General features: G+C 65.9%; 1 protein-coding gene across 4 annotated transcripts; it reads right to left on the reverse strand.

Annotated features, from left to right (window-relative positions):
• Positions 1 to 616: 616 nt before the first annotated feature.
• PCNX3 (pecanex 3) lies at positions 617 to 20,878 on the reverse strand. 4 transcript variants are annotated; one of them, XM_045854887.1, is made up of 35 exons: positions 20,121 to 20,877; positions 19,558 to 19,745; positions 19,225 to 19,324; positions 19,063 to 19,102; positions 18,868 to 18,963; positions 17,508 to 18,632; positions 16,924 to 17,044; positions 16,666 to 16,844; positions 16,301 to 16,391; positions 15,744 to 15,879; positions 14,514 to 14,674; positions 13,634 to 13,787; positions 13,328 to 13,360; positions 12,898 to 13,069; positions 12,693 to 12,803; positions 12,326 to 12,417; positions 12,038 to 12,147; positions 11,749 to 11,854; positions 11,552 to 11,644; positions 11,222 to 11,372; positions 10,350 to 10,494; positions 9,929 to 10,106; positions 8,820 to 8,928; positions 8,530 to 8,659; positions 8,102 to 8,160; positions 7,777 to 7,992; positions 6,885 to 7,138; positions 3,578 to 3,808; positions 3,328 to 3,431; positions 2,877 to 3,024; positions 2,547 to 2,777; positions 2,197 to 2,471; positions 1,681 to 1,814; positions 1,299 to 1,597; positions 617 to 1,221 (listed from the first exon to the last, which is right to left on the reverse strand). In XM_045854887.1, exons 1-35 carry the CDS (start codon positions 20,271 to 20,273, stop codon positions 1,027 to 1,029), a joined length of 6,120 nt encoding a protein of 2,039 aa, XP_045710843.1. In that variant the 5' UTR covers positions 20,274 to 20,877; the 3' UTR covers positions 617 to 1,026. The 4 variants fall into 4 exon arrangements, with proteins under 4 accessions (XP_045710843.1, XP_045710842.1, XP_045710841.1 ...); XM_045854886.1 differs by having other exon boundaries at positions 16,666 to 16,841; positions 16,924 to 17,047; positions 20,121 to 20,872; XM_045854885.1 differs by having other exon boundaries at positions 16,924 to 17,047; positions 20,121 to 20,868.
• Positions 20,879 to 20,957: the final 79 nt, after the last annotated feature.

A 20,957-nucleotide genomic window follows, 5' to 3' on the forward strand; every position in this document is an offset into this window, starting at 1 on the left:
GGCGAGGCTGGCCCTGCAACTGGCTGCAGCGTTGCTGCCGGAGCAGAGTGGCCAGAACTAGGCCCACCCTGCAAGCCGTCCGGTTCTCCCAACTTGGGCTAAAACGCGGGAACAAGTGGGCCTGTCCCCCTAGACCAACTGGGAGGGCTGGAGCAGGGTACCTGGTGTCCAGCTCCCCGGGACGTGCGACACGTGCTCGGGTATCAAGACTATTTCTGCCTCCAGCACTTGCTAAGCGCTGACCATACCCACACACATTTATTCTGGAAACACCTTAGGCAGGTGTCATCTTCCTTATGGCTGGAGACACTGAGTTCAGAGAAAGATCTTGGCCAAGGTCAAGGCTGATAGTTGTAGGAGCCAGCCCCTGGAGCTGGAAGTCTTCATTTATAGAGGCAAGAAATTGAACAAAACGAACTTCAGATCAAGACTTGGAAAGGAAATAGGCTTGTGAGGAATGGGACCCAGGTCTACTCGATCCCCGCCTTGGTCTGACCTTGATCTCCATCCTAACCCAGCCCCTCATCCTCTCTCCCCATTTCCATGCTCATCCACTCTGACCTGGCCACGGCCTTTAACCTCTACCCAAACATTCCCAGATAAAAGAAACCACCAACCAAAATCAAAAATAGTGTTATTAATTCTGATGTCTCTGAAGCACAGAAAAAAAAAAGAAAGAAAAAGAAAAAGAAACCACCCTTCCCACATTTCAGCCCCAGGTCCAGGCTGAGGGGCTGCCCCTGCAGGCAGTGCAGGGCTAGAGGCCAAGTCAGTCCCGGCCACGGGCTCGAAGCGGGACCAGCCCATGGGTTTGGCTCTTAGGGCCTGGCTGGGAGGCTGCTGGCCTCAGTTTGGAGAGTCCAGGCCCTGGACGAGGGATGAAAGATCAGGGGTCAAGGTAAAAGGTCTGGGCCACTCGGTTCTGGCGCTCTGGCTGAGGCAGCCAAAGGTCAGGGTTCAGATGTGGACGCCAACACCATTCAGTTCTGTGGTCCAGCGGAGAGGGCCGGAGGCCGAGGGGGGCTTTCAGTACTGGTGCTCCAGCAGGGGCTGGGCGGCCGGGCTTTCCCGCTCCTCGGCGGGGGCGAGCCAGTCGCCGGGGGCCCCCGTGGGCGTGCCGCTCTCAGGAGCACTGCTGTCTACTCGAGGAGTGTCCTGGGCGGCTCCAGGGGTTGAGGCATCGGTGCTGACGTCCGGACTGAGGCTGAGGTCCAGGGGTGCCTGGGGGAGGGGCAGTAGGTTGGCTGGGAGAGCAGACCTGGGCTGCCCAGGACCCTCCCCGCCCACAAGACACTTACCTGAGATTTGGGGGTGCCTTCTTTGGGGCTCCCTGAGGCTGGCTCCCCCTCGGGTCCCCCCAACCCCTTCCGCCCCCCCAGACTCCACTTCCCACTGGGACCCTCGGAACAGAGGAGACCAGGGCCAGGGGGCCTTGAGGGCCGGGGACCCTCGGTGGGGGCAGGTGAGGCGGGGGGCAGTCCAGGGAGCCGGGGGGGTGGCCACTGCAGCAGAGGAGGGGGGCGCCCATCGCCGGAACTGCTGAGGGAAGGCCTGGGGCCCCAGCCAGGGCCTGGTGGGAGGGGCTGGTCGCCAGTGCCTGTGGGAGGCAGATAAAGAGGACAGAGACCTCGGCTGGGCTGGCCCTCTCCCCTCCGACTCAGCCGGGTCTCGCTGGCTCACCTGCTGTGTTCTCAGGTGTGGGGTGTGCCAGCGGGGGGTTATTGCTGAGGGAGGTCAAGCCACCGCCGCCACCGCAGTCCGAGTCGTCCACGTTCCCGCCACTGTTGCAGCCGGCGCCACAGCCCTTGTGAAGCCTGGGGTGGGAGCGGCGGAGAGGTGGGCGGGATGGTCACCTGCCTTCCCTGGGCCCCGGTGTGCTGTCTCTGGGAGAGTTTACCATCTACTTTATAGGATCGTCTCAGGAAGCCATTATCAACGGCTCTTAAGGCTAAAGGCTGCCTTCGGCTGTGGGGTGGAGCCCAGCCTGGACAGCTCTGGGAGGGGTCAGCTCTCAGGGCCTCTCCTGGCTCCAGCACTTTCTCACTGAGACCTCGGAGGGAGTGGCTTCGTCTCTCTAGCCTCAGCTCCCTGCTCCACGACGCCGCCTGTCGGGCTGGGGCTGGGGCTGGGGCTGGGGCTGGGGGCTGGGGGCTGGGGCTGGGGGTGGGGCTGGGGCGGCGGCGGGCGAGGGCTCACCTCTCCCAGCTGTGCAGAAGCCAGCGAGCAATGGCGCCCAGGCTGACAGGGCCGCCCCACAGCGCCCGCAGCTGGGGGTGGCTGCCGGCCAGCGAGGTGGTGAGGGGCGACACGTAGATGGGGTAGCCGAGCGGCTGGTCGCAGGAGGAGTTGATCATGTTGCGGAGCGCCTGCTTGGCGTTCTGGATGCTGCCGCGCTCCGGGTTGCGGTTGCGCAAGAACACCAGCTCCTGCTGCTGCCCAGCCCACAGGCCGCGCACGCACTCGCGGTTCACCTGCGGGGTCACGTGCAAGGGTCAGGGGGCGGGGTTGGGGGCGGGGGGCCGGGCGGGTGGGCGGCCTGTCCTCACCTTGATGACACGGAAGCTGAGGTGGCGCCGGTTGAGCATGATGATCTTGTACTCGTCCGAGGCGTCGTCCAGGACGTGGCGCAGCGCCAGCAGCGAGGGCGTGTTGCTGAGGATGGCGCTGCGCCAGGCGGGGTCGCCCTCGTGCGAGATGACCAGCCGCTCCTCGTTGGCTGCGATGGCATCGTACAGGGCGGCCGGCTCCTCGTACTCATCCGGGGACGTGAAGTGGTCCTATGGGGAGGACCGGAGGGCTGGGGTCAGGGGCCCCCGCCCGGGAAGGGGCTCCGCCCCCCAGCTGCCCGCCCACCCGCCCGGGCACAGCTCCCCCACCTGGTGAAGCTTGAGGGCCATGCGGACGCCAGGCGCCACCACGCGGTGCAGCAGGTCCATGTCGGCGAAGACCCACTCGTCCCGCGGGGAGGTGATGCGGAAGTCCCCCTTGAACAGGGCGTGCAGGCCGTACAGGAAGGGCTCCAGGCTGGACGAGAAGGGGCGGGGAGGTGAGCGCCGCGGTTCCCGCGTCCTGGCTCCACGCGCAGTGGTCGGAGCCGGGACCATCCTTCACGCCCGGCCTCAGTTTCCCCATCTTGACAGGGAAGTTGGTCTCTCAGGGTGCCTCACAGGGCAGCGAGGCGCGGACAAAGCCACAGCTAGGAGGTGCCTGCCCGCAAGAGAGCCACACTAACGAACTGAGGTGGCTCCTGGGGGCTTCTGGCCTGGAGCCCTCATGGACGGGGTGGAGGGGAGGGCAGCAGGCCCAGCTGGACCTGCGGGCACTCACCTGGCGGACATGCTATGCGAGGCTGTCCCCAGGGCCCGGCGGCCCAGCACGCACAGGCCAAAACAGAGAGTGACCAGCGGCGAGTTCCAGTCCTGGTCCACGGGCTGTGGCACAAGGAACCCCGTCCCCAAGGCCCAGCTTAGACACGGGGCAGGGAACCTGGGGCCGGGGCCCAGGCCAAGGGAGGCGGAGAGTGACGGGAAGCCGCGCAGGGAGGGAAGAAGGCAGCCCAGGGCAGTGGTGGCCAGACCTGGCTGCGCCGCGAGGCGCAGTACTGGATCCACTCGAGGTGCACCGCGCAGAAGGAGGGCAGCGAGAGGCCGGAGAGGCGGAGGTCGTAGTCCTCGTCCACACTCAGGGAGAAGGTGGGGTCCGAGTCAGCGTAGCCCGGCGCCCGCACAGGCCGCAGGGCCGCCGAGATGCCCTCGTGGCTCAGCCACGCCTCCAGCTTGGGCGAGCGGCTCACGTAGTAGATGATGCTCTGGGGAGAGAGGGCAGACGTCGGCGCTGGCCCGGCGCCTTGGCCCTGGCCACTGCAGGAGGAAGTGTCGGGGTACAGAGGCTTCTCCCTCACACTGAGCTGACACCTGCCTGCTAGAACACCCCCCTGCCCCCGTCCCATCTCGGCTCCCTGGAACCACACAGGCAAACCTGCCCCCTCTCCCCTAGGCCAGGGAAGAGAGCGAGGAAGCAGACAGAAAGCACTGTCCTCACAGAGTGTCCTGCCCTGCGGCCGGTGCTTGCACGGGCGCTCGGAAGGCGCCCCATCTGTAGGGGAGGCCGAGGCCCAGGTGCACCAGACTCACGCAGCAGTGCAGGCTGGGCTAGGCACCGCAGGACCGTTAATGCCATGACGTCGTGGGATCCAGACCTCAGAAGCCTTGAAAGGGGCAGACTGAGGTAGTGGGGCTGCCTGCAGGCCAGTGGGGCCTGGGTCAAGGGTCTCTTTGGGCAGCTAAAGTGCGACAGTGACAGGACCTACCCTCAGAAAAAACGGCATCCTGCGCCCAAAGTCGGGGGCTACCGGACACTTAAGACTGTTGGCTTCTAGGCAGGGGTTTGGGCAAATGGAGAGGTTTGGGAAGGCAGGCAGCTGGCACAGCAAGGACTGGCCGGGCTGGCCCTCTGCCTGGGGAACGGGCGGGAAGTCCAGGGTGGGGAGGGCCGTGCAGCTGGCTGTGGACAGAGGGTACCCAGGCAGTAGGAGTATCCAGCGGGTGGGGCATAGAGAGACCAAGAGCCTGGACAAAAATGACTGGAGTACAAGCCGGGAAAAGTCCAGACTCTCCAACAGCTCCCTGAGGACACCTAGAGGCCACGGCTGCTCACGGGACCTCACGGGTTCCCAGCGTGTGGCGGCAGGAAAGGAAGTGGCCCCAGCACCACCTGGCTGTGGGGAGGTGGCTGGACAGTGTGAGGAGGGCTGCGCGGCCCCCTCACTGAACAAGAGGAACGGGTTCCAGGAGCCTACTGGGGCGAGCGGGGGAAGGCTGGCTGTGGGGCGCCCTGGGCGCCAGGCAGACCAGCTCCTGACCGACCTTCTGCCCAGACAGCACCTCCCCAACCTGGCTCCCACCGCAGCCTCCAAGAACAGGACAGAAGACCTTCGGGAGTGCAGGGAGGAGGTGGCCTCGCACGCAGGGAGTGCTCCGTTAACTCCCGCCACTGCGGGTGTGGGTTGTGGAACTCCAGCCACCCCGGGACCCAGCCCTCGGCTGCCCCAGCTCCTGTCTGCGAGCACGTGTGGGGAGTCGGGCTCCGCTCGGGCCAGCTCGCTGAGCCCCGGCACGTCTCACGACAGCAGCACCTCTTCTCCCCGCCCTCCCCCCCGCACCCCATCTAACTGCAGGGGCAGGTCTGTGGGTGGTTTCCTCCACCATAAGCGGGGCCCATCACGCCAGCCCCGCTTCTTCCAAGGGCGGCTGGACGGATGAAACAGTGTAAGGAGGGCGCCTGGGCTCGGACGCGCTGCCAGGACCCCAAGGCTCAGCTGGAGGCAGACACGGGGCCGGCACCTCCGGGGCCGAGGCCGGGCTGGGACGGAGGCTCCCACCCAGCTGCACCGAGCGATGCCTGGGAAGGGCAAGGCGCGGCAGGAGGCCCCATGTGGCACAGGCAGGGCTCTGCCTGGTCTGCCCACCTCCGGGCCGGACAGGCCACATCTCTGGAGTGCCCCGGGCAGGAGGGGCTGCCCTGCATACCTCTGGTCCCCCAGGCCCTGCCCTTGGCGGCCAAAATGGGTCTTCCCAAACCTCACCCCATGCTCCACCTTCAGGGGAGCCTTCCCCAGGTGCTCTGGGCACGCCCACCTGCTCGGACTCTGCCTCGCCCTTCAGGCGGCGTGGTAAGCTGGCTTCCCTACAGGACAACACACTGGGCTCCTCCTGCCTGCCAGCCCCGGGCCTGGCTGGGTGCCCGGGGCACAGCCCCAAGGAGGCTGTGCCAGCTCTGGGCTGGGCCTGGCAGGCTGCAGGGTGAGCTGGACGACAGCACCTCTCTTGGGGTGGAACGAGAAGGTAGCCAGGACCATGACCCCTGAGTAGCCCGGGGCTGGGAAGGTCCCTGTCTGGACCACAGCTTTATTGGTAAAAATGAGGGGTGAGGAGGGGCTTACAAACCCTTCCTCAGGAGTGGGTGGATGGAGGGAAAAGCGACAGAGATTACAGCTCTCTCGTATATGACAGGTGCTGGTATGTCTGCTAGAAGCACAAGGATAGCTGGGGCGCGCACAGGAGGGCTCGGGTGGGCAGGCTCACCCATCCAGGCCCCACACAGGGAGCCCCAGGGCAGACACTGAGAGAGCCCGAGGGACCTGGACTGTGACACCCGACCCCACTCCCATAAGGGCCCTTATACCAGGGGCCATAGAGCATCCCTGTTCCTGCCATCACACAGAGCTACAACGATCACCACTTCTCAAGGGGGTAAACTGAGGCATGACAGGGAAGTGGCACCCCAGGCTTCCAGAACCCAGATCCTTCTGGATCCTCCACAGTGCCCCCGTAACCCCCACCACCCCCGACGGGTCCCAAGACCCTCAGAGCGTCTGGGCGGAGACAGGGAGGCCCAGGGTGTCAGCCTGGCCCCGCCCCTTTCTCCCGACTCTGGGGCCTCAGGCAGGATCGCCTTGCCCTCTGCAAGCCAACTGCCACACCAGAGACGGGGTGGCCTGTCCTGGAGGATGCGGTGGGCTTAGCTCAACCCAGGAGGGTCCCTGGCGAGGTCGGCACCACAGCTTGGCAGCTGCCCCTGCACTGTCGCGAGCGCCACCACCGTTAGCGTTCCTGTCACCCTGCGCTGGTGGGACACAGAGCAGGGGGCCCGGCGGTCCGGAAGGCTGGCCTCAGCACCTGCACCCCCGAGACCAGCAGCCCACCATGGGGAGCTGCCCACCTGCCCCGACGCCCCCTCAGAGAGAGAGCGCTGGAACGCCCTGAGGCCTCGCTTCCCTTGGGCAGGAGGCTCCCAACGACCTGGAAGATGGTACCGGGGACGCTCCCGGCCGCCGAGCACTCCCAGGAGAGACTGGCCCCCGCCACCCGGCCGCCGCGCCGTACCTTGACATAGTAGGTGATGAGGATCTTGCGGAGGTCGAAGACCTGCAGCATGGAGGCGGCATTGTTGTCGCTGATGCTGTAGCCCTCCAGCACGTACTTGCTGGCCGTCACCTCCCAGGCCAGCCAGCGCTGCCCGAAGGCCGCGTTGAAGGACAGGACGCGAGGCAGGTGGCCCGGCTCACAGCAGCAGCAGCCTTCGTCCTCCTCCACTCCCTCTGTGATGGCCTCCACCTCGCGCTGCTGGCAGTACGTGCCTGTGGGGGACGGCCGCCCCGTCAGGGCGCCACTGGACACCCCCGCCTGCCTTCTCCCCAGCAAGCGACCGGGCCGGCACAGCAGGCCTGCACCACTCCCCTCCCGCCGAGACGGTATGAGCCCCTTCCTCCTCCTGACTCCCAGCGGCCACAGCGGGGCGGGAGTGGAGGGAATAGGCCTCTGGTCTCGCATTTACCGAGACAAAGAGAAGTGACTGCGCTCCCTTTCGTGAGGTCGGGAGCTGCGCCCGGAGCCCTGTGCACCCTCAGGGGCACCGACGTGTGCGTCCGACGGTGGACAGGGAGCTAGTTCCCTCGCCCGGGGTTTTCCGTGGCACCCAGCCTGGGCCAAGCCCGAGACCACAGGGCAGCCCAGCGGAGCTGGCGGGAGAGCTCAGAGCTCCAGGCCCCAAAGCTGTCCCCACAGAAGCCCGTTCTGTCACCACAGACCCCAGGTCAGGGCAGGGACGGAGCCTGGCCCGAGGGGACGCTGCCACTCCCCTGCTCGGACTGGCACACCCAGGGAGGAGGGTGCCCTTCTCTGGGGCACCTGCAACCCGGGGCGGAGCTGGGCTAGAACGGCCGGCGCACACCACGAAGCGCGGCGCCCTGCGCCAGACCCAAGCCGAGCGGCTCACCCCGGAACTCAAGGCCACGCAGCTGGAAGGTGACGAGGCCATTGCCAACCTCGATGAGGTGTACCAGGGCGTTGAGGTAGTCGGAGGCCAGGACGAAGCAGTCGCCGGGGCCGTAGTTGCCCCAGCGGCCCAGCACCAGGTCCCCACACAGCGTGTGCTGCAGCGAGCGCGTCAGGTGCTCGTAGAAGATGGAGTTGAGGTTGTTGTCATCAGCGCCTGGGCCCCAGGATGGACAGACAGACAGGTGGACAAAGTGGCAGGTAAGCGAGGCTCCCCACTCCCAGGAGGCCCTGCCCGAGAGCTGCCGGAACGGCCAGGTACGCACCGGGGTTCCGGTCCAGCTGTGTGACCAGGCGGGTGTTGGAGTGGTCCACCCGTTTAGTGCTGTTTGGGGGGAGAGAGTGGCGTCACAGTGGGCCCAGGGGAGCAGGCTGCGGAGGGTTCGGGGGACGCGTCCCTCCAGCCCGCCACCACGTCCTCCCTGGGCCCCCACGCAAGGAGGCTGAGATCCGCGGGCCGGAGGGGCCGCACCCAACACCACCCTGCCAAGAAGCCCAGGGCATGAGCCTGAGGCCCGGCCTGGCCAGGGGTTCGTCCTCATCGGACCGGCCGCCCGGAGCCCCGCCTCTGCAGCCCAGCCGGCCTGGGCTCCCCACTCTTCCCTCCCTCCCAGCAGCCTTCCTCGGCCCACTGGGCGGCCCCATGCCTCCCGGGGCCCCTCTGAGCGAGGTGCTGGTCCCCCAGGAGACTCACTTGTAGTCGCGCTCCCAGAACTTCAGGGGCCGCGCATAGGACATGAGGAAGACGGCGCTGCCCAGCAAGGGGTTGAGGGGCGTGGAGAAGAGCGCGGAGAGCAGGGCCTGAACGAACAGCATGGCCGAGTCTGGGCGCGAGTCAAGGATGTGGCCAGGACACTGGACCCTCCCCTACCTCCCTCGCCACCCCTCGGCCCCGCCGCCCCGCCCCGCCCCGAGCCCCTCCCGTCCTAAGCCACAGCCCTCTCTGCACACCCTGACCCAGGCGGCAGGCGGCAGGCCGGGTACGTGGCACGGCGAAGGGCTGGGCGAAAGCGTGGAAAGCCGAGCCCCAGGTGATCTGCCAGGGCGCAATGTAGGTCAGCACGAAGCGCAGCTTGTACAGCAGGTCCCACAGCTGCCAGGGTCCGAGGGGGAGAAGGCAAGAGAGGTGAGTCACTCACAGAGGTGGGGTCCACCGCACGCCCGTTCAGAGCCGTGGGGCTGCCCCACCACCTGCTTGGGGGGTGGGGGGGGCATCCAGTCAAGCTCATTCCCGCCCTTTCTCCGTGGACCTGGCTCAAAGCACCTGTTACCAAAGCAACCGCTCTAAGGGGACACTGGCCATTTAGTTCATACAAACATCCACCGAGCTTTCCACTGCTGCCGCCCTTCACAGGCGGGAAAGCTGAGGCTCAGAGGAAGCAGAGCAGACAAATGACTTGCTCAGGCCGTGCCTCAGCCAGTGAGGGGGCGGGGCCTCCACCACAGCACCCAAGTCCCCACAGAGTCACAGGCACTGCCCGCAGAGGGGATACAGTTCGGATCCCCACTGTCCGGGGCAGGACCAGAGCGCTGGACCAGGCCGTCCGTGGGACTGTGACAAAGGTCAGGCCTACGCTGTGGTCCCAGCTCGGGCATGGCTGCCAAGACTCTGGTGCAGGGCCTGGGACACGCCTTGGTCCGGTGTGACCCCCCACCCCTGGAGGGGGAACCCTGCAGCCTGGCAGAGAAGCTTACACGCACCCAGGCCCTGGGAGGTTCGGAAACAGCCCCAGGGCCGCAGCTGGCAAAGCGGCAGAGCCCAGAGGCTGCCATCCCGAGATCAAGGCTGAGACACAGCCGCTGTTTAACGGGGGGGCAGTCAAGGGCAAGGGCTGACGTCAGAAAGGCCTGGACCCCGGTCCTGACTGGCCGCCAGGCCTCCAGGGGACCCGAGGCAGGTCACAGGACCTCTCCAAAGCACAGCCTCCCCTCGGCCCCTGAAGGAGCCGCTGCACAGGCCCACGTGGGGCTGCTGTGGAGCGGCAGCGTGAGGGGCGCAGGCCCCTGGGAAGTCGCCCCCTCCCCAGCCTCCCACCCGGGCAGAGTCCTCCTCCTGATGGACGGCCCGGAGCGGACAGTGCGGCCCGGCCCACCTTGCTGCAGAGCAGGGACATGAGGAAGTAGTCGAGCAGGAAGCCCTGGGAGAGGCGCGGGTAGTCGAAGTGGAAAAGCAGGACGGTGAACGCTAAGGTCAGGTACTGCTGGGGCGGACAGCAGAAGGCCGAGCGCAGCAGCTTCAGCCCAGCCACGGTCATCAGCAGTGCCCGGCAGCTGGGGGGAGGGGCAGGTGTCAGGGGCCCGGCGAGGGCTCAGAGAACAGGGTCACCCCCTTGGGACACATCTGCTTTTGAAGAGGAAATGCCGAACGGAAAGGGTGTCTGGAGCTGAGGTCCTACACCCGCTTGCTGGGCAGCGGGGCAGGTCTCATTTCCTTCCGGGACCTCAGTTTCCCCAGGTGCCATATGGGGATGTAGACGGGGGTGGGGGGGGGTGGGGAGGTGGGGGTGTCCTCACTAGAGGCAGAACTTGTCCGGGTGGCTGACGACAGCGTGGGCGTCCACCGTGAGAGCGTTGAGCACCACGGCGGGGTAAATGAGGTACTTCTCCACGCACTGCAGGCCGGCGTACAGCTTCTCAAACCACATCACCTGGGCAGCGCCTGCAACACGAGGCGTGACTACCGGCCAGCACCGGCCCTCCACACTTCCCCTCCCCCGCAGGGCCGACGGCGTGCCCTCGGAGAAAGCCCGGAGGGAAGATGGACCGTAGGACGTGGAGTCGGGAGGTGATCTCCGGCGCTCGGACGAAGGTGAGGAGGCCCAGGTGGGGCGTATGAGGGGCTTAGGGAATGAGCTCTAGGGGCCGCAGGACGTGCCCACCGCAGCCGCGGCAGGCTGGGTGGGGCCCAGTACACGGCGGCTCCCAGCTCCCCACAACTCCTAAAGGGGCCACTGCCACTTGGCGTGAGCTAACTGGAGCCACGTGGAGAAAGTGGCCCAGCAGGCTAAATCTTCCATTGTTAAAAAAAAACAAAAAACAAGAAACGTGGACCTTCGTATAACAGATCCAGATGTTTTTAAATACAGGCTTAAGGGCACGTTTGCTACACGGCCCAAGTGAAAGTGTGCGCCAGGCAGACTTAGTCCACCGCTAACTAGTTTTTAGTTCTGGACAAGAGATCTCTCCGAGGAATTCTCCCATCTCCTGGGGGGACAGGCGAGCAGCAAGGGGAAGAGCAGGCCGGGTGAGAGCAGCAGGGCCCCGCCTGGGGCCCAGCTGGCGGGAGAGGGCACGGGGGCAGCAGAGCGGCCAGGACGGCGTGGACAGAGGCTGCCCCTGCTGGTGCGGGTGGGGTGGAGGGTTCCTGGCCCGGGGCCCGCACTCACCACGCACTTCGTACTGGCTGTACTCCAGCGGCTTCAGCACGGGCTGCGACAGGCAAAACCAGGGCAGCTGTTTGCGGAGCTGTGGCAGCAGGTAATGTGTGAAGAAGCCCACGGCCCCGGCCAGTGCGTACAGCACGAACCCCAGCACTGACTGCAAGAGGGAGAGACTGGAGGCTCAGCCACGGGGAGCGGGGTGAGGGGGGGCCACAGGGGGCTGGGCAGAGGCCAGGCAGGGCCCAAGGGACACGAGGCCACGGCTGCCCAGGACCCTCAGGTCAAGCAGGCTCCCGCAAGGACCAACAGTGAGGGGGTGGCCTACGCCACACGGACCTTCAGGGCAATGAAGACAGTGCTGGCGCTGACGGCAAAGGTGAGCACGGCGATCACCACACACATCACCAGGTCAGAGTGCAGGACCTCACGCTGCAGGGCCAGGAAAAACCAGCGAGGGTGCCCGTCACCCAGGGGCCGGCTCCGCCCCATCAGCCCCCTACCCCAGCACTGGAACCCCACACTCCGGCCCTCACCACTGACTGGCGCATCTTCTCTGGCAGTGGGTCGGGGGGCTCGGCCCGGGCTGTCTCCAGGCTCCGCTCCTCCAGCTCGGGAAAGAGCTTGCTCCGGATCAGAGACCTGGGTTGACAGAGAAGAGCTGGGTGCCTGGTCTGCAGAGACCCCCTCTCCTCCCAGGGGCCCCAGCGTCTGCTGGTGACAGGCACGTGCACAGACTCACAGACGCGCTCCCACCCCTGGCCATGCAAAGACACACACAAACACACACGTGTGTGCACACAGACAGGCACTTGCGGCACCCACCAGAGCACGGTGGGGTCACTGCTCTGCCGGCTCAGGTGGTAGGACAGCGCCACCAGCAGGCCGCAGAAGACCGAGAAGAGGACCGGGACGTGCTGCTCCGGCCAAGGAGTCTGGGGAGAGAACCCATGCTGGTCAGGGGGGGTCAGGGGAGGCACAGGGGTGGGGTGGGGTGGGGGGTGTGCTGCCCACCCCATGGGAGAAGCCATTGCTGAGCTGAGCCCAATTCACAGCCCCGTCCCAACCACACCCAGGGCCTCGGCATGCCCCCACCCCGCAGGTCATGCCCACCTTGATGGCCCCGAGGCAGAAGCCGTAGAGCAGGGCAGCAGCCAGCAGGCTGCGGGAGAGGCTGAAGACTGCAGTCAGCGGGCTGGTGGCGGCTACGAGGGAGGAAACAGCAGCTCAAGGCCCACCGCTGTCTGCTGGCCCCCCCCTCACCTTCGCCCCGCTGCCCTGGGACCCCATCCCCAGCCCACTGTTCTGTCCCTCCTGGCCCGGAGGGGCCTCCAGAGCTTCTGCCAAGCTCGGGTTCAAACAGCCCGCCGAGAGCGGAGGGGAAGAAGCAGGCTCAGCAAAGGACTGGAATCACAGACCCGATTCGTGGGCCCTCGTGGGCCCCATATTGTCTCCCCCAAGTCGCCTGTGGGCGCCGTACCTGTGCCCCCAAAGCCGTGCATGTCTATCTGCTCCAGCAGATACATGAGGCAGGTGTTGACCTGGGGTAGGAGGCCCAGGAGGAAGACGAACGGGAAGCACAAGGTGAACACTGACAGGAGGGAAGTGAGGGCCCGGTCAGCCGGGGGACTGGCCCTGGGCCGCACTCCCCCCGGGGCCGCCGCCGCAGCCCTGCCCAGTCTCACCGGTGGCCACGTCACGGGCACAGAAGAAGAAGGAGGCGGAGAAGAAGGTGAGGCCGTAGAGGGTGACAGGCGGGAAGGGCTGGGCCGCGCCTAGGGCGTCCAGCAGCCAGATGAGCAGACAGCAGATGCAGAAGTAGACAGGCCGGCTGTACGCTATCACCCAGTTGTGGCCCTGGGGAGCGGGCCTGTGAGGAGCTGGGTCTCCCCCACGGACCACCCTGCACATGCACGTACACGTACACGTACACGCATGCACGTGCACACTCCCATTCCCAGACCTGGCCCTGGGCCCAAGACAGGAAGCCTGGCCAGGTAGGGGCTGAAGGAGGAGGACCTGGGGCTAGCCCACCCCCTCCCCACCTGGCCTCGGCCCCGCCCACGGCCCCGCCCCCTACGCACGGGCACTGCCCCTCCAGCACCAGGTACTCACGTGCATGGGGGATGCTGCGTCAGGCTGCACGCTCTGGAAGAGAGGGGAGCTACACTGGCACAAGAGCCGGCACCCGGGGTGGGTCAGAGTCCCCAGGAAACACTCGTTCTGTGACTGGGCTGCTATCAGTGACCAGGGAAGGCCCCCGAGCCGCACAGAGCCTCGGTTCTCTCATTTCTATGACAGGGGTTGGCCACACCGGGGCTCAGGCATCTGCCCCATTTTTCGGCTGGCTGAACCCTCTTGAGGTGGGCCACGGGGAGGGGCTGCGTCTGGGAAGAGGCGGGGGGAGGAGCCGGGCCTGACCTTCAGCAGGGAGTACTGGCAGGAGGCGATGACCAGGCAGAACTGGAAGACCCAGATGTCCGTGAAGAAGCCCTTGAGCAGCAGCAGGTAGCCCAGGAAGGCGACCAGGCTGCTCAGGCCGACGCCAAGGATGTTCTCCAGCAGCCCCCGAGTCCTGGGGAGACAGCAGGGTCAGGGCACGCCCACCTCCTCACCACCTGTGGGGCCAAGAGGCATGGGGGGAGGGGGGGAGAGCCCGGCCACCAAGGCCCGTCTGGACCTGTGCCAGCCCTCATGCTCTGACCTATGACCTCTCAGGGCACGGCCAGGTTACACCTGCTCCAGAGAGCCACCCTGTGGCTACCCTGCTTCTCGATATTTGTCCCCTCCAGAGCCTGAGCGCTCCAGGTGCCACTGCCCCGGGGACCTGTCTCCAGCTCAGGCATGCCATGCTACGCACACAGGCAGTGCCCGGCACACACTGGCCACAGGGCCCTGAGAAACCCAGAACTCAGGAAGCCAGGACACGGGTTCCAGGCCGGAAGTGCCCCCACAGACAACAAAGGCCTCTGACTCCACTATCTGACTTTCTGGGCCTTTGTTTCCTGAGAAACGGAAAGAAAGACAAGTGGTTTTCCAGCTTTTTAAGCTACAGGGCTCCACTTACCCAAACAATCCGTAAAACCAAATAAAACAACAGACTAAAACTGCTTGGAGCATCTCCCCCCGTGGCCAGCCCTGTGACCCCCAGAAGCACCTACAGACACCCCACCGCCGACCCCAGCCCTCTGTGCATTCCCAGTGACCCGCGGCGGTCGGGCTCTCCACGTGTTCACGAGGGCTTCAAGGCCGGGGCCAGGGGCATCCCAGGGACCGGGGGCCGACACAGGTGGGCGCTCACCGGTCCAGCAGGGCCAGCAGGGCGAGCCGCTCGTAGCGCACAGAGGTCCAGCGGCCAGGAAAAAGCCAGTACTTGTAGCTGTGCTGGGCGCGGGGCGGCGCCTCCTCCATCAGCGTCTGCTCCTGGGATTCGTGCTGGGAGTCCTGGTCCAGCAGGTCAAACTGCAGTCCCCAGAAGAGCCGCCGTCAGCCCCTCGCCCCTACAGGGCCCACCGCCGCTGCCCTCCCCCGCCCCCCCAGCGCACACTGGCTGGCTGACCACCTCCTCCAGCAGCCCTGTGCCTGCCCTGACTCTACACTGCAAGGGCCTCCTCGGTGCTGCAGGTTCCCAGGACATGGCTCAGTGGCTGCTGGCAGGGACTCCTGGGGCTGCCAGGGGCCAGGGTCACTAGCTCCTGTGTCTGTCTTCTCCACTCAGGCAGCATCTCCTGCCTCTTGCTGGGCTCCCTGAAATCCGCCCTGTCCTCCAGGACTGGGTGCAAATGCCTCCCCCCAACAATGCCATCGGGGTCACTCTGAGCAGCCTGCCCTGGCGCACACACAACACCGGCCCTGAGGACAGGCCTACTGCCCGTGTCAGTGCTGTGAGGCCCTGGGTGAACTTCCTAACCTCTCTGAGCTTCCTGTGTCCTTCATTCAACAAGTCCTTACGCGGCCTGCCCCTGAGCTGGACCCTGGGGACACAATGGACAGCCAGAGAAATACTGCTCCTGCCTCTAGAGGTGGCTGTCAGCTGTGCCAGGATGCCACTGCTGCCCCACGCAAAAGTTAAGGAGGCCACACACACCAGGTGAGGGTACCTGTGGCTTTGAAGCGATGCCCACGGTCTGCCTGCGGCCCTGGGTGTCAGGTGCCTAGGTGCTCCTCTCGTGAGCACCCTTTAAACCCTGACCCTGCACTCCACATGTCCTTAGTGCATCGGTGCTAGGCTGACCACGCGACCCGCTGTCCGAACCAGGGGCAGCAGCCACAGTTGGTGAGCTAAACCGCCCCTTCCGCAGGGAGCACTGCTGACATCCACCTTCCCGTGACTACGGCTCCTTCCAGGACAGACACTCCAGCCGTGTTTGCTGACTGAGTGGCTCCCCGAACCATTCAGACGCACGCAAACCCTATGCTAGCCATCAAAGGCCAGGACAGACGCCTGGGCAGCCCGTCCCTCCTGGGGGAGGGCTCAGTGGCCTCCCCCCACCCACCCCCTCCTGCAGATCCTTCCCCGACAGACCCTCACCTCCGGGATCTCCAGGGGCACTCGGCGCACCTGCATGCCCTGCAGGACTACGGGCCTCGGCTGCAGCAGGCTCAGGCCACCAGCCACCTCAGGGACATCAGCTGAGTGGAAGCTGGAGGAATGGGAGTGGCGGTCCCTGCAGGAACCACAGCCACGTGGGTCAGGGCCACTGGTGAGCCCTGGCATGGGGCGGGGTGAGGCCATCACCAGGCCATGACTGGGACCGCAAGGTGGGGGGCTGCTTGGGTCAGAACAAGCACAGAATGGAGGGATCCAGAAGAGGCAGGTGTCCCTGGGCTTCCTGGAAGCCTCCTGCTTGGAAGTGACATGGAGCCAGGGACCCAAGGGACCCCTCTAAGCCTGCCCTTCGCCACTCCCTACACCTAGACAGCCCGAACCGCCCCTTTCCCAACCCAGTGAAAGGAGACTGACGGGGAAGACAGGCAGGACCACCCCCACCCCTGCCGGGGCCTCCAGCTCAGCCTTGCAGAGAAAGTTCCCAGAAACGGCAGCCCCCCAGCTGCAGGCCCAGGAGAGCCCACACTTAGGAGACTCACCAGGCCCCGTTGGCTGCCTGCTCCCCCTGCTGCCCCACAGGGTTCTCGTAGCCACCTCCAGCAAGCCCGAAGGTGTAGGAACGCCGCACACCTGGAGCGGGGGTGTGGGACACGCGGCGACGCGTCAGGGACAGGAACACCAAGGCCCGACCCACGTGGGCACCAAGACCATCAAGAGAAGAACCCGGAGCTGTGTCCCTCCGGATGGGAGCCCAGCCACTGAGGACAAGAGCTGCAGAGGGGAGGGCCTGCCGGTCAAGGGCCTGGGCCCTGCAGTCAGCCACCCTGTGCGGGGGTCCCGCTCTACGCGGCGCTGGGCCGGCTGGGGCCGCGGGCTGGGCCACAGGCCTCAGCGAGGGGCTCACCGCTCTCGTCGTAGAAGTAGTGCACAGCCCCCTCAGAGGTGTCATCGAAGGTGCAGGCCTCGTGCACGTTGGTGCCGGCCCGAGTGAGCAGCAGCGAGGACGCAAAGTGCAGGGCGGAGGGCAGCGTCAGCGCCCGGGAGTGGGAGGCAGCCCGGCCCCGCTGAGCCTCGTGCAGGCTGCTGGAGAGGGTGAGCCGTGGGTCAGCGCCACCTAGAGCCAGCTGGCCCCACCGCCCTCCGACCGGTGGCAGGTGCTCACCTTGGGGGTGAGCCCATGACAGACGCTGGAGGGGTGGGGTTACTGCCGGCATTGTGGCGCCTCCGGATCGCCTGGGTCCGTCTCACATTGCTTGAGTGGTCTCTCTTCCCAGACTCCTCGGCTGCTGCCCAGAGAGAGACCCCCAAGCATCAGTGACAGTGGCTTGGGCAGAGCCGGGGTAAGGGCGGGACAGGTGCTCCTTCCGAAGATAAGGTCGGGCCGAGTCCAGCCGTGCCCCGCCTGCAGGGCTCAGACAGCCAGCCTGACCACTCATGCCAGTCCCCACGTTCGGAAATGAGGACGACCTGCCCTGCCCTGCCGGTGGCCCGGGGACGCCGAGTCCTCAAGGGGCACAGGCTCAGGTGCTACCTGCAGGACCGAGAGCGAGACGTCCGAGACCTGCCTGTCTCCCCACCTCCGCAGCCCCGCTCACCTGGGGGGTCTGGCAGACAACGTCCCGCAGTTCCCGAGTTCACATCCATCCGCTGCCCGGGATCAGCCGGGCCGACCGGCCGGCACGCCCGTCACCCCAGACCAAGCCCCTTCCTGGCTCCCCATCTCCCAGCCCTGGAGCTGGCACTTACCTCCCCCCACAGCACCTTCCTCCTGCAGCTCCCCCCGCCAGCCGGGCTGGTTGGCGGCGGGCCCCCTGCGGCACTCGGCAGACAGCACGGTGGGCTCACCGGCAGCCAGCTCCACCCCCGCCTGGGCCTCCAGCTCGGCCTTGGAGCCAGCCAGGGGGGCCACCAGAACATCGCCCCCCGCCCCGTCCATGCTCAGAACGCGGGCATGTGTTTTCGCGCTGGCAGTACTAGGTGTCCACTGGGTCCCATAGGGCCGCTTAGGGGGCACAGCAGTCCCCTCCTCAGCCCCATGGGGGGCCCGTCGCTTCCGAGGCCCCCCCGCTGCGCCCCGAGAGCTCTCGGGGGAGTAGCAAGAGGAAGAGGAGCTGTCGGTACTGTAGCGGCGCTGAGACCGGAGGCTGGAGGCCGGGCTCAGTTCACTGCCCTCGCTGGTGTCTTCATCTTCGAAGAAGCCCCCGCCTTCCAGCAGGGGCCGCCGAGGGGCACGGCCAGGCGGGGACTGTCTTCGCACGGGTGGCCGCCGTTTGCCAGGCCGAAGCAGGGCCAAATCTTTGGGCCGCACAACCAGGAGCGGCTCGGCCGGGCCCGGCGGCGTCCCTGCCCCTATGACCGTGTCGAACGAACGCAGTGTGTCATCTGAGGGGACGCCGGCGTCTGGCGAGGCTGGCAGCTCGGCCTCCGAGGGTGGGTCTGTGTCGCTGCCCTCAGGGGCCTGCCCACCAGGCGGGCTGTCCAGGTGGGTTGAGTTGGTCTTCTCACTCTTGAAGCTGCTCAGCGTCTCCCTGTCGGTGCCACTAAAGCAGGAATCTGAGGAGCCTGCCTTCTGGGGCATGGGCTCCCCCGAGCCCCGCCGGTCCAGGGGCTGGTAGCCACCCAGTCCCCGGCGCTGTTCCCGTCGGCTGCTGGTCCTCACCAGGGCCCGGTCAGGCCGGGTCAAGGTCAGGAAACTCTTGCTCAGCTCCTGGCTGAGGCTTCCCTTCAGGAGGGGGCTCATAGGGGTGTCAGCAACGCTGCTCCCGCTCCAGGGGGCTCCGCCTCCACCCAAGGGAGAACGTTCCGAAGAGTCCGTGCTGGGGAGAGAGGGGTCCGGGGCAGCCCCCGGGGGTGTCTGGGGAAGGTCTCCAACTGTAAGAAAGGAAGACAGACAGTGAACGAAGGGTATACTGCGAAAGCAACCGGCAGCTGAGGGGTCCCGTGGCCTCTGCTTTCCCTGAGAGACCAGCTAGGGTAGGACCCTCAGGAAGCCCGCCCAGAACAAAGAGAGCACCAGAGAAGCAAAGTGGGGGTGACTCAAAGACGAGATAGCTAGCTTTCACTGCCCAACCCCCACCGAGGCCTCTGCCGCACCACGCCCACTCACGCAGTTTGTCCTGCGAGCTCAGCTTCAGCATCTCTCGATCGGCTGACGTCACGATCACATTGTTGCTGCCCTGCTCCCGCACCAGCTCCTTGATGTCTGCAACCGTGGCCCCAAAGGCATCAGCAGGACCCCGGACAGCTGCATGCCACCCCCGTCCCGCACCACCACGTTCGGCCCTGAGCAGCAGCCCCTTACCTCTGAGAGGCCCAGAGTCCTCCAGCCGGGGCAGCAACTCCTGAGCAGGCAGAGGAAGGTGTGAAGGAGCAAACAGGGCAGGACACAGGCCCAGGACATACCCATGGCGGGAGAGGGCTCCCAGGAGAGGAGCGGGAGAGGCTGAGGGCTGGGATTACTCACCGAGACCTGGTTGAAGCCAAATACGGAATGCTGGGAGCTACAACGTACTGGGGGTGTGGAACTCACTTTCCGAAACACTGTCATCTCCACACCGGGGTCCCTGGCAGAGAAAAGGGAATTAGCATTGAGCTGCCCTACCCTCTTCACACAGTACTTCCTCTGCCATCCCCGCCACTTCTTTCCTCAAGAATTCCCTCACAGTTCCACAGTCCACAGAATGAGCACTCAACCACTCACGGAGCCCAGGTCCCCTGAGCCCCTCCTCCATCCTTTCTCACTCAGGCCCAGACACCAAGCATCCTCAGTCCCCAGCACAGCCCCTGCCCCACCCACCTGAGCAGATTGCCGTCCCCCTGAGCAGGCTCTTCCTCCTGCTCCCCCAGGGTAGAGTTGCGCTTCTCCACGATCTCGCCTTGATCGAACATGGCGTGCAGCCGGTAGTTCACAGTCTTGATGGTAGTGAAGATGACAGCCACCACGAGGCAGTACACACCAGCCACTATCAAGCTGGGAGGCAGGACCTGGAGATGTCAGCAAAAGCAAGTCAGGTCCCTCAACAGCCCTGCCCCCATGGGGTGAGCCTACCACCACAGGCAGGACTAGGAGTCACAAATTCACAAAGACTTCGTCACCTCTCAGTGACATTAGTACAAATACCAAGTCAGGGGTTCTGTCTTCTAACGGGAGAAATTACATCAGCTGCTCAAGGTCACCCAACCCAGGAAAGGAAAAAATTGGCTCCTTCTCCATACATCCCAAACTCTGCGGAGATTCCTCTCTTCGCACCCCGGCACCCAAGGCGCAGTTCCGAATCCCTGCCAGGCTGCCAACCCTCTGTCCCATCTGCCTGGACTTTCGCTGGCGGGAGTTACGGGTAGATGGTGGCAGCGTCTCACCATGTACAGCAAGAAGGGAAAGGTGAGCAAGAAGATCCAGACGTAGAGGTGGAAGCAGTTGGAGAAGGTGCTCTGGTGCGGATCGAAGAACCAACCGCCGGTGAGCGATGCCCACACCCCCTGGCGCAGAATCTGTAACACCTGCGACCCCATGGCCCCGCCGCTTCTGCGCGCGCCCCCCTCTCGGGACCTTCATGGGGGCGGCCCCCGGCCCATGCCCCGCCTGGCGCCCGAAGGCCCAGGGGCTCGGCCGCGCGCTCACGCCATGGCCTCTCCCCCAGCGGGGAAGAGGGGTCGGCGGGACGAGGGTGCGGGCAGGGGGCGGGGCCGGCCGGGGCGGTCAGCGGTGAGAGGCCCGGGCGCGGCGGTGGAGCCGCATCAGGGGTCGGGTCCGGGCCCCCACCCCCGGCCCAGAACTGCTAGGAGGAGCTGAGCAGGCAAGCAGGCGCGGGGCTCGGGCCGGGGACCAGTCGGCGGCATCCAGAGGTGGGCGTGGGGTGGGTGCTCCGGCGTTGCAGGCGACGGCGCCCCGGCTTCGGCCCCGGGAGAGCCCCGGGACCCTGAGGTCCACTTCCGGGGTCACAGGTCACTCGCTTCGGGATCAGCACTCGCCCCGCTCCTTCAGGAGCCGGCCCAAGGGGGAGGCCGGAAGAAGGAGCCGCGAGCCGCCAGCCTGCACTGGCGCATGCGCCCGGAGGGCCCAGTGGGGACCCGGAAAAGGAAAACCGGACGGCATAAATGCGCAAGCGCAGGAAGGCGGAGCAGTGACTGGAAGCCATGGAGCCCTTTGGGCGTGCGCAGAATCCAACTGTAAGTGAAGAGAATCCAAAAACGTAC

The sequence above is a fragment of the Phyllostomus hastatus genome, unplaced genomic scaffold (genome assembly GCF_019186645.2).
Source record: "Phyllostomus hastatus isolate PE091 unplaced genomic scaffold, TTU_PhHast_1.1 phas_scaffold_11, whole genome shotgun sequence".
NCBI classification, from domain to species: domain Eukaryota; kingdom Metazoa; phylum Chordata; class Mammalia; order Chiroptera; family Phyllostomidae; genus Phyllostomus; species Phyllostomus hastatus.

Bases quoted from the DNA above. Each gene is read 5' to 3' on its own strand.
- PCNX3 (XM_045854884.1), bottom strand. From the start codon at position 20,273: ATGGGGTCGCAGGTGTTACAGATTCTGCGCCAGGGGGTGTGGGCATCG. The intron at 19,103-19,224 runs GTGAGTAATCCC...CTGCCTGCTCAG, and splicing joins TTGGCTTCAACCAGGTCTCG to GAGTTGCTGCCCCGGCTGGA. The intron at 3,432-3,577 runs GTCTGGCCACCA...CTTGTGCCACAG, and splicing joins GCGCCTCGCGGCGCAGCCAG to CCCGTGGACCAGGACTGGAA.